Source organism: Acomys russatus, chromosome X, assembly GCF_903995435.1.
Source record: "Acomys russatus chromosome X, mAcoRus1.1, whole genome shotgun sequence".
Lineage (NCBI taxonomy): Eukaryota > Metazoa > Chordata > Mammalia > Rodentia > Muridae > Acomys > Acomys russatus.
The window spans coordinates 53,199,953-53,212,597 of record NC_067169.1 but is presented as its reverse complement, the minus strand read 5'-3'; the positions used below and the strand labels follow the sequence as shown (position 1 = coordinate 53,212,597).

At 41.1% G+C, this 12,645-nt stretch overlaps 1 protein-coding gene across 2 annotated transcripts in view; it reads left to right on the top strand.

The window, feature by feature from the left end:
• The window catches only part of Hdac8 (histone deacetylase 8), a 222,153-nt gene that overhangs the window by 91,953 nt on the left and 117,555 nt on the right, over positions 1 to 12,645 (top strand). For both annotated transcript variants that reach the window (XM_051142030.1, XM_051142031.1), the window contains exons 8-9: positions 3,852 to 4,024; positions 7,155 to 7,249. In XM_051142030.1, the coding sequence (XP_050997987.1) occupies positions 3,852 to 4,024; positions 7,155 to 7,249 (268 nt within the window). The remainder of the gene's footprint in view (positions 1 to 3,851; positions 4,025 to 7,154; positions 7,250 to 12,645) is intronic.

Sequence of the window (12,645 nt, the reverse complement as noted above, 5' to 3'; positions counted from 1 at the left end):
AATATTAAAACCAAACAAACAAACAATGAGGGGAGGAGAGGGTGTGAACTTGGAAATGGTAATTTCTCCACATTTGTAGTCACCCACCCCTAACAAGCTGCCCACCCCTCTCAAGATTTTCCAGATATACCTGGCCTTTCCTCATCCTCATCCTGTCCTCATGCCTAGAGAGCTTCAATGTCCCTTGTGCCATCCTCTCTGCTGCTAGGCTTTGCGATTTTTGTCCTTACACGCAACATCAACAGTCAGAGCTCTTAAGTGTAACTTTTGGCAAGATCAGTACTTATAGCTCTCCAGGGGCTCCCATTTGACTGTCAAATCAAATGAGAACCTAAGTAGTCTTCCATGTCCACCATCCAGCTTTCTGTAAGTGGACGTTTGTTCAGTGTACAAAATGTCTTACCTTTTTCAAAGCTTCTGATTACTGTTTTCTCTACCCATCCAGAGCCCGTTTCATCAGAACTCCCTGAAGACTCATTTTCCCTACAGCTATAATGAAGACAACTGTTCCAGAAACACCTCCCTTCCTTTCCTTCCTCTCTCCTAATTACCAGTCATGAGCATTATAGGTATCTTCTTTGCTTGGGTATCGTTCCATGTTACTCTATTAATTTTGTCATGGAAGTTCCTCTCAAGTCCCTGTCTTTCTTGTGTCAGTGGCCTGTAGATGGTTGTAAAAGCCCTGATCAGCCTTCAGTGTGTTGTACACTAGAGTTCACTTATCTCTAAGATGAAATTTTAATTGTGTCCCCAACACACACAGCATACACACTACACATGTACCTGCACACACACACACACACACACACAATGTTTGAGATATCTCACACACTTATACATAAAGACCCAGAGTCATTTATTTCTGTCTTTATATACTTCCCCTGGCAGTTGCAAACCTGCATGCCACATGTACTTTCTTCTCTGAGCCTCCTCTCCGCTTAGCAGCCTCTATAACCATCCCTGTAGCTAACTCCCTTAACTTTATTCCACAGCCTTCAACTTTCTCTTTTTCTGATGTGCTTTTTGTTTTGTTCTGTTTAAACATTTTTAGGGATCAAATTCAGGTCTTATACTTGCTACCTTCTATGCTTTAAAAAAAAAACCTTGAAATTTTTATTAAATTTACTTATTTTATTGGGTGGGGCACACATGTGCCAGAGCATGTTTGTAGTGGTCAGAGGACAACTTTGAGGAAGCTGGTTCTCTCCTTCTACTATGTGAGTACTAGGGAATTGAACTCAGGTCCTCAGGCTTGGCTGCAAATCTCTTTACCCACTGGCTTTAACAAAACTTTTATTTCAAAATAATCACATATTCACAGGAGGTTACAGAGAGAAGCCCTGTGTGCTTTCCTCACACTACGTATAGTGTGACATCTTGCACAAATCAAAATCAATAAATTATCTTGGTAGAGTTTATTTACCATTCAGATCCACCAATTATGTATACATTCATGTATGCGTGCGTCCATGCAATTTTATGATATCTGAAGTCTCACATGACAACTACAATCAAAATACAGAAGTATATCACACATGGGTGTGTCATGCTACCCCAGTACTATCATAGCCATCTATAACTGCTGGCAACGACCAATGTCTTCCCTCTGTAGTTACGATTTACAGTGTTATATGACTGGAATCACACAGAATTATTCTTTTGAGATTGGCCTTAAGTACCCACCATACTTTCCTTGTAATCTACCCAGATTCTTTGCATATAATAATGGCTTGTTCCTTCATATTGATGAACAGTATTCCCCTGCTGTAGCTGCTGGTTTCTTTAACCATTTACCTGTTAAAGTACATTTAGATTTTTTTTTTCCACTGGAAGCTATTATGAGTAAAGATGCTGCACACATTCATGTACAAGTTCCTACATGAAAATAAGCCGTAACTTTCTGGAATAAATTGCCCAAGAGTGCAATTGCTAGCTCATATGGCAAGTCTATTTTTAAGTTTTGACAGGAACTGCTAAATGATTTTCCAGAGTGGCTATACCATTTTACATTCCCACTAACAAGATATGTATGATCTAGTCTCCACATCTTCACCAGGAATTATTATCACTGTTTGCTTCTAGCCATCGTGAGAGTTGACTCGTATATAGTGTTTCTCATCTTTCAGGACCTAGAGAACCTTTATAGCCTCTATAGAGCCTTTTCTAACCTTACCTGGACAAGCTTACTTCTCTCTCCCTCGTATCATCTTTGATACTTCATTTATCATTGCGTTCTAATTATTTATTGTCAGAGTCTGTATATTCCCCTCTGTTCTGAGCTATGGGATGATACAGAGCGTGCCAGAGTCCTCTCGATTGCTGAAGCATCTGGTCCACGCTGGTTCCATTCTGAGCACATTGTGGGTGCTCAGTAAGTGTGTGCTAAGTAAAAGAATGAGCCCAGAGGCTGGTAGTGTCCCTCCCCCAGCCCTTGCTAGAAAGCTTTTTAAAATAGACATCATGCCTTCCTCTGTGTCTCTGTGTGCAGTTAATAGGGTGCTCTGTTTGTGTAGATGCTCAATAAATGTCGCCTAAGCTGTTCAGGTGGCTTATCTTCTCTCTGCACCCATGAGATAAGCACATGAAAGAGAGAATAAACCTAAGAATCCTTGCATTGAGGATCATATGTCATAAATTTTGTAATATTCTTACAATCTCTACAATCACTCAGCATTCATCTGTGTGATGAGAAACCAAAACAAAACAGTTCTTTAAGTCAAAGCATGCCTCTCTGACCATCGTTTCCTACCCTGGTTACATATGAATTGGGGAGGGCAGTGTTTTATATCCCTGAATTCTTTTTGCCATCTCAGAAGGCTCTGGGGTTTTTCTGTTTTTCAGCACTGGTGTAATTTGACACGTTGATTATGAGAGGGTCATTAACTTCAACATTTTTGATCACTTTTTGACTCTGTATTTTCTCAACTCTGAAGTCTGTTAATTTGCACTTGTTTATATGTCTCTGTAAGAGTTCCTCTGGCCCTTGAGGACTGGGATATGTTTTGTCTGGAAAGTAGATTGTAAGCCCCTTGAGAGCAAGGGCCTTAGAATTCCTAGGAATGCATTCTGGACATTGTCAGTGTTCAATTAATGATAATACTGGAAGCCTGACTAAGGTTACCTGTCACATTGACGTTTCCCTTTTCATCCACAAGGCTTCATGCCCTCTGCAAAGAGCTGTTTGGCTGAATTGATAGCATTGATTCTACTCAAAATTACACTATTACCCACTGCAACTTGTTCATTTGGGTACTTTCAAATTATAATTTTTGATCAGTTGATACTGTTCCCCTTATAATGCCATGGTTGCATCTGCACTGGGGAGGACTGTATTTCAGAGCCCTCGAGTCCTTTGCATAATGAAAAGTAAGCTGATACCATCTAGGCTTTCAAGCTTGTGCCTCTTGCCCCCCACTGATAATTAGGTGATAAATTCCAAGTGTGATTGCTATCTAAAATTATCAGAGGGAAGCCTTCATAACTATTCAATGTATATGTTTTATTTCTCTAGATTCTAAAATGGAATAAATGTGTAAACTATGTCCCATGGCTATGAAAATTAAATAGATATGAAGTTTTCAATGAAATCTAGGTTCAGAAATAAAAAGGGCAAACTTGTTTGTTGGCAATGGTGGAAGTAGGGGATTTGTTATTCTAAGTCAGGTTTATTAAAAGTATTATGCACGTACAGCCTGGTTCACCCTTTATGGTAGACAGTTTAATGTGATGGACAGGTGTGTGTCAATTACTAGGTACTTCACTTATCCCTCCGACATACCCTACTCCCACTGTAAACCCCTAACTAAAGCTGATCTTTTTCTGAAAGTCCTTGTCCTTCCTCTTTCCTATAGTGTACTAAAGGAGGTGTACCAGGCCTTCAATCCCAAAGCTGTCGTGTTACAGCTGGGAGCAGATACCATCGCTGGGGATCCAATGTGCTCCTTTAACATGACGCCAGTGGGGATCGGCAAGTGTCTGAAGTATGTCCTTCAGTGGCAGTTGGCAACTCTGATTTTAGGAGGAGGTGAGTACAAAGGAAAGGCACCAAGAGAACTTGTCAATCCTCCCCCACCCTCACTTGACATAGAAGAGAAGTTGAATTTCTTGCATTGTCTAGTACTAACCTGCCTGTGGCCCAGAAGCCTAAGTCTATGAAATAGATGACCTCCACAGTTCAGTACTCTGGCTCCTCCCTGGTCGGCCTGCCATGTGCTTTTTGACACCTAGGCACTCTGAATGAAGTATGTGTCAATTCTGAAGTTAAGGTTAAAATCACATTTGCCTAGCATGCACAGGACCCCGTGTTCAAGGCCAAACACTGAATGAAAAGGAAGAAAAAAGAAAGTATCTCAGATTATAATAGAGGATGTCAGCCCCCAAAGACTGGGAGCCCTCTTCTGTCAGAATAGTCATTCATTCTGTTCTTCCCGTCATGTTTTAGAAACATACCAATGAGATTCTATCTCTACTTACACATGAATAGTAAACACGAGTTAATTGAAGAGCTAAGCTGAGTTCAAGAGTTACTCCTTCCCCCAAAGCATGGTTTTGTTATACTGAAGCAAACGTGAGAGAGCCATAGTTTCTCGAGCATTCTTGCTTCCCTCATACTGATATTTGCCTTATTTATCTAACCGAGCGCTACGTCTGTTTGACAGAAGCATTTATATGTTTGGAACCTTGCCCAAGCTCAGCCACCTTTATAGTTTCCTTGCTTAGGGCCTTCTGTTTCTCTACCAGCCACAGTCTTTCTTTCATTAGATCAATAAATTAGTATATTAAAATATGGTTAAGAAGCTTGAGATTAAAGTGCACATATATATTTTACCAGGCACAGTGGCACATGCCTATGATCCCAGCAGTTGGAGGTAGAATCAAGAGGATCAGGAGTTGAGGGCTAGCATGAGCTACACAAGAGCCTGTGTTGAAAATGAACCAGAAAGTCCATATATATGGCTCAGTAGCTAGGAGCACTTGCCTCTCCTGGCAAAGGACCCAGGTCCAGATCCCAGCCCTCATCTGGCAGCTCACAACCTTCCATTACTCCAGTTCCAGGGGATCTAATGCCCTCTTCTGGCCTCTCTGGGCACCTGCATGTACATGGTATACATACATACATGGAGGCAAAATACTTACACACATAAAATCTTTGTAAAGAATTTAAATGCATATATGATGAACAAGCTAATGTTTGATTTTATCATCCTCTTGTAAGACCCAAGTCCAGGTAAATTCTGGGAAGGCCTTATGTGTGTGTGTGTGTGTGAGAGAGAGAAAGAGAGAGAGAGAGAGAGAGAGAGAGAGAGAGAGAGAGAGAGAGAGAGAGAGAGAGAGAGAGAGAGAGAGAGAGAGGGAGAGGAGAGAGGAGAGGAGAGGGGAGAGGAGGAGAGAGAGAGAGAGAGAGAGAGAGAGAGAGAGAGCGCACACACGCATACGGCACAAGTACACCAACCTAGTCCTTTGACATTATCAAATGCCAGGGGGATCAAAATTAAAACTGCTTACAAGAGACATTCTCTTAGGAAAAGCTGGCAAAAATTTTATTAACTTCGTCTCTAGGGGAAAAAAAAGATAAACTTGATAAGCATTGCATGGCATATTACTTTCCTTAACAACACTAAGGATGCTGATTATGATACAGATCCAGCAAGAGGGGAAAGACCTTTCTACAACAGCCATCTCTAAGAATTTAACTTTTGTCTGAGGCTACAGCCTTCTCTTAAAGAACCTATTAGTATTAGCTCAAGCTCTTTTGCTTTTGTAACCTAAAGCTGGGCTCTTGAATATGTAAGTATAACCCTTTTTATGCAATATGTGCATTCTGGTTTTTTTTTTAAGTTTTTCAGAAAAGGGTTTCTCTGTGTGACCCTGGCTGCCCTAGACTTGCTTTGTAGACCAGGCTGGCCTTAATATGTGCACTCTTGAAAGTGCCTGTAGATAGGTGAATTTTTTCCAATCAAATAATATGTGTATACTAGAGATAGCATACTCCTCAAGCAAAACCTACAGTGATTCTTCTTAAATAACTATGGCAGATATGTCTGACTTCTAGACTAACTTTGCACACTAGAGATGTTTAAGGTAATATCCAGCTGGAACCCTCTGCTCTTAACACATAGACAATTAGTAGTGGTGGCTCCATTCTTAAGCTTCTTCAGAGCAGTCCCACTGAGGCCTGAATGACACTCTCCAGAAACCATAGCTTCCCTGACCTTTCAAATAGTAGAAAAGCTTAAGAAAAGTTAATGGCGTGTCCCAGTTTATATATGTTAGCTCAATGTAACAATGAATAGTATCCTCTATTTCTCTTAAAAGCATATCATTTTGAATGATAGTGCATATGGTCACCCTACCTAAAATAGAGCCAATTTTATTCCCCTTGGTCTGCTACGAGGTTAGGAAGTCATTCCATTTTACCCTTTTACTCTTGGAATTTAGCTAAAGGCCAGTGTTCTAATGTTTGCATGGCAAAGCACATCCATTCAGCGCAAAAAGATGCTGATTATTAACCAGTGCAATATGGCTGCTGGGTGACTGACAGGCCCTGACAGGATGGGTCAGGATGTCAATCATCAGCCCCTTCCTCGGCTCACTTTCTTTGATCTCTGCCACCAGGCTTGCATTTTGTGGTGAAAAGGAATGCTGATATCAAAAGAAGGAAGTCTGTTTCTGTCAGCACTTCCCTTTTCTTTTTCCTGGATGCCTTTAGGACTAGATCTGCCAATAGCTTTAAAATACAAATCGTAGCCAACTGTCACTTTATAGAATTGTTGCAAAATTCATCAGAGAAACTATCACATTGGATGGGTCACCTCCAGCCATCTGGGTTCCAGGGTTCTCAGTCTCACTAATGTCTCTTGGTGGATCGGAGGTGCTTGGCTTCCTAGGGTACATATTTGCTGGAAGATGAGAGCCTGTGTAATCTGTGTTGCTCTTGAAATTCCAAATTCCACTCTATGCATAATCTCACTGGTTCCCCTAAAGGCTGCCCACTAGGTGGTTTACAAATGTCATTAAGTGATGTTTAGGTAGAATTCTGCAAGTTGGAGTTGTCTTTTTAGCCATTTTATTAAAACAGTTTTCTCTCCTTCCTTCCCCCCCCCCCTTCTCCTGTTTTGTGACCATCCTAACTTCACAATTCTTGATGGAGACAGGAGGCTATAACCTTGCCAACACCGCTCGCTGCTGGACATACTTGACCGGGGTCATCCTAGGGAAAACACTATCCTCTGAGATCCCAGATCATGAGGTAAGTAAGGCTCTGACAAGTCCTCTCTTCTCTAAGGGGAAGAGCTGAGTCATTCCACCTAATCAAAATCACGTCCTCACCACTCAATACCGTTTTGTTGAGAGACACTTCAATAACAATAACACACTGTTTTGGCAGAATAGTGGTCTCTTGTTCCAAAATAGCCAAGACCTTCTGCCTTTTTTTTTTTTTTTTTTTTTTTTTTTTTTACAAAAGCTCTCAAAGGCCAACCAACTTTAATTTCTCAATTAATTACAGAGACTGTGGGAAGGGGTCACCTGTTCACACAAAGAACTCTTTGGAATATGTGCATATTTTCAGCCCCTAGTCTCAAAAGGGAAGGGGACTAGTTTTTAAATGTATAAGCTAGGTTTTGGTCTGTTTTAGGGTTGTCACAGGTGAGATGTGACACATATTCTTTGGTGGTCATCCTGTTCTCTTGGTTGTCTTTGACTTCCGTAAAGTTCGGAAGGCAGAATCACAAGAAAGCCCGGACTGCTGGGTTTCCAGTAATTAGAGGTTCAGAGACTGGGGCTGGACCATCTGAGTTGAAATGTGTCATCTGAACCTTGACATTTTCTCTAGTCATACGAGATGGCTATAACAAAGCAGAGGTGTCTGTTTTAGTTTCCCCAAAACAAGTAACAAAAGCTGTCTGGGACCTGTGAGTGTGTTGAGAATGACTATTGCAAAGGTGTACCCCATCTCCTCCCACCTACTTCCACCCCGGGAAGGGCATATGCTATAACAGATGAGGATCTAGCCACAGACCTTAGATTATGTGACTCAAAAGAGCAAAACAGTCTGTGAAGCCTCACTTTCTCTATCTCTTTCCCGAAGACAGGGATAGTGCTTTGCTTTAATGTTGGGTTCTGCCACATGTATCACTGTGTACTTGAGAGCATTATGCTTTGTGAAGTCACTATTCTTTTTTTTTTTTTAAATTAGAAGTAACTTAAACTAATTTCCTTCCAATTCTCTTCATACCATAGGTGAGGTATAATATGTAACTCAGAGAAACCACTCAATATGTCTAGAATACAAATAGAAGGCACGCTATAATTTGAGACAATTTGCCAGTGTCAGGGTTAATGGAAGTCTCTTTTCTTGACTTGACTTACCTTTATTCAGTATTTGGAAGCTTAATGAAATATAAAGCTAATGTAATTGCTGTTATTGCTGTGGGAATATCTCAGATTGCATTGTAATTTAGAGCACTGGGACGCCAAAACCTGATCAAGTTATGTGAGAAAGCAGCCGTAAGCTGTAGTAGTCTGAATTGAGAGTGAGTGTTATGTTCCTCAGACGCAAAAGCAAATCTAATGATTCATCTGTATTAAAAGAGTGATAAAATTTTATTAAACACGAATATTGCCTCTGGTACCTGGAGAAGCTATGTGCGTGAACAGATGTGGGTTTAGCCTTATAGATTGAGAGGCTCTGTCTTTATATGGACTCATTCTGCAAGAATAAATGAGATGTAATGCATGTCAAGTGCCTGAGACACAGTTCGTGTCACCTAATAGACGTTTCAGAAATGCAAGTTCTTACTTTCCTTTCAGATGTTCCACACTTCTTATACCCAGATGTTTATGACTCTGTCATTCATATATCTGCCCAAACCCTTTGTGAATCCCTTCTGTCATATTCTTCTGGTATAAAAAATATGAGTCATCCAAGATGGAACAAAGAAGAAAATTGAAATGACAGTCTTCAGGTAGAATGAGATATTATTTTAATGAAAATTGCCAAAAATACAGCACACAGCATGAGCGCATATATAAGTTTTGTGTCACAATACACAGTTGCACACAAATATCCTGTGGTCCTCTGCAATTGGATCAACAAATGGTAGATTGAAAAAAATATTTCCTGTGTATCCATTATTTGCTAGGAGCTGTACTAACTCTCAGTGCCTTAAAAGATGCAAAGGTCAGTAAGACCTTATCCCAATCTCGTGTGGATGGAGAGGGACAACGTGCATGGGGAGCTGTGCCGGTGCAGATGGTGATAACACAGAGCAGAGTAGGAGCTCCAAGACCAGACAGGCATGTTCGCGCACACCTATAATCTCAGCAGTCTAGCCACTAAAGAAGGAGGACTGGCAGTTTGAAGCTAACTTGGCCTACATAGCAAGTTCCAGACCAGACCGGGCCATTGAAGAGACCCTGTCTCAGGAAAATCAAAAGGTGGGGGCTGGAGAGATAGCTCAGAGGTTGAGAGCACTGATTGCTCTTGCAGAGAACCCAGGTTCAGTTCCCAGATCCCCCCTGTAGTGATTTAAAGCCACCTATGACTCCAGTTCTATGGGGTCTGACACTTTTCTGGCCTCCACGGGTTCCAGACATACCAATGATGCATAGATACACATGAAAGCAAAACAGCCTTCCACATAATTTCTTTTTCCAAAGTAACCAGAAGATAGTCAGAGCAGTGACTATGGAGATGTGCATCTACTTTGAAGGAAGTACAATATACCCTGCTCTCCCAGAGCCAAAAGGGGACTTGAGAAAGACAGTGAGCACAATCACAAGGTCACACTATTGCAACAGTCAGCTAGGGCCCAGCTAGCTAGGGCCCAGCTGACCTCCACACTATCTCAGCTCTCATTCTTGGACTTTGTTCTTCCATCTCCTAGGATAACCCTCCTCCTCCTCCTCCTCCTCCTCCTCCTCTTCCTCCTCTTCCTCGTCTTCCTCCTCCTCCTCCTCCACCACCACCACCAAAGGCCCTTTCCCCACTTCCGTGCTGTCTTCCTAGGTCTAGCTGCAATCTCCTTGATTTTCAAAACCCTTTGGCCTAAATCAACCAAGCCTTTTAAAGCTATTCCTTTACTCCCTTATTCATTTAACAATTATTCATGCCCCTGCCCCCACCTACTACTTGCCAGGACATTTTCAGATCTTAATTCAGTGTCCTCAAAAATACTACCTTCTAATTAAGGCAACAAAGCAGTGTGTTCAAATCCAGGACAGGCTGGAAGCAAGCAGGGGGGGGGGGGAGAACTCTTTCAACAGAACATACAATTGAGCTGAGAGCAGTGGCGCGTGGTTGTGATCCTCTAACACTCAGCAGTCTGAGGCAGAATAATCACAAGTTCAAGGACAGCTTGAGCTACCTACATAGCAAGTTCCAGGCCAAACCAGGGAGACCCTGAAACTTTAGACTGGATAGTCAAGATTGATTGAGAGTGACGAAGAGAGAGGTCTATAGAGTACACGAAAGGGACAGAAGCCGGAAAGGCCAGGGAGAAGTGTGCTATGTGTATGGCGCAGACTCTATAAGAGAATAGGAACACTTGGAGCTTTAGTGGGACTTGTGACTAGATAATGGAGAACCTTAAGTGCTGCTTCCTTAGTTGTTTATTCAATGAAAGGCGGCCAGCTGGGTGAGTGCTTAACATTCTGCAGAACACAGAAAGCTCAAATAGACAACCTAACACAGGTGACCAGAAAAATGGGACAGGTCTGAACCTCTTCAGAACTCACAAAGATCCACCTGCCTCTGCCTCCCAAGTGCTGAGATTATAGGCATGCGCCATCACACCTAGCCTCATATTGCCTGGTGGTTTGTTTGTTTGTTTGTTTGTTTGTTTGTTTGTTTGTTTCAATTACTTCCCACCTTCTTTTGAGACAGGGTCTCTCACTGAACCTTTGATCTGCTGATTGTCTAGGCTGGCTGGCTAGTGAGCCCCAGATATCCTCCTGTCTCTGCCTCCCCAACGATGGATTGTCAGTACATGATGGCTTTTACATGGTACTACCAGAGAGATAATTTACCAACTGAATTATCTACCAGCCCCAGCTTTTGTGTATGTGTGGCAAGGCTGCACATAGCCTACCTAGGTTAACCTAGGACTCCCTATGTAGCTGAGGATGACCTTGAATTCCTACCACCACCTCCCAAATGGTGAGATTAAAGGTATGTGTCACATCAAGCTTGTGGTGCTTTTTGCTTTTTCAGAGAACTAGCTTTTTATTTCATAGACTTCACTTGTTATTTTCTCCCTTGTGCTTTCTTTTGTTGTTTTTAGTTCTTTTCCTAGTTTCTTATGATAGAAATGTAGCTTATAAGGACAGTTCAGAAGTACGCCTTTAATCCCTATACTTAGGAGGCAGGGCAAGTGGATCTTTGAGTTTGAGGCCAGCCTGGTCTACACAGCAAGTTTCAGACCAAGCTACATAGTTAGAACCTGTCTCAATACAAAGCAAACCTTAGCTCATTGATTTTTTTATGCTTTTTTTTCTAATATGAGCATTTTAAGCTAAAGATCACTATGTAAGCACCAATTTAGCTGCTTCTCACAAGTTTTGTTGTATTTGTTTTTTTAATGTTCATGTGATGCAAAATATTTTCTCCTTTAACATATGACTTATTTTAAAATATAGAGGCTTTATTTTTAACTGACTCTCAAATATTTAAGGGCTTTTCCATATGTTTTAAAAAATATTTTTATTATTTTCAGATTATAATATATCATTTTTCCTTCCCTCTCTTCCCTCCAATTCAGTCTTTATACCCCCTTTGTTCTCTTTTAAATTTGTTGCCTCTTTTGCATTAATTGTTGTTACATGTATAAGTGTGTGTGTATATATACATGTGTGTGTGAATATATATTTTTCATATAGATATACATACATACATACATATTCCTAAATACAACCTGCTCAGTCTGTATAATGTTACTTGTACATATGTTTTCAGAGCTGACCATTTGCTGTTAGATACCCAGTTGGTGTGCTCTTCCCTAGGGAACACTATTTGCCCTGCTCTTGGCATTCCTTAGTTACCTGTCATTCTTTGTGTAGAGCTGAGGTCCTGTGGGCTTTCCACCATCATGCCAATGTTAGGATGTCTACTGTTGTCCCCGTTCAGCTCATGTGTGGGCTGTCGTGTTTTGAGACTATGGGTACAGCTTTTGATACCAGTAGGAAACAGCAGGCTTGCAGCAACCTCCCTGATCCTCTGCCTCTTACAGTCTGAAGTTTCAGTGGTTGTGAACCACCATGTGTGTGCTGTGAACTGAGGCTAGGTCCTCTGCAAAAGATGAGCAACAGGTACTGTTAGCCACTGAGACATCTTGCTCAACCTTATTTTTTTTCATTTTTATGTAACATTGTTGTTACCAGAGAACATGCTCTGTATCATTTCTGTTCTTTTACGTTTACTGAAAAAAAATGTAAGGGCTGCATGTGATTTAGAAAATGTTTAATTATAATCTAAAGAATATGTGGTCTGCTGTTATTTGAGTGACATGTCCATCGTTATCAGCTAAGTTTTGTGAGTATAGTTTATATCTTCTCTATCACTAGTGAACTCTAAGTGCTTGTTCTGTCAGTTACTGAGAGCTGAAATTTCCAAGCATGATTTTGGATTTCTCTACTTATAAGTTCTAT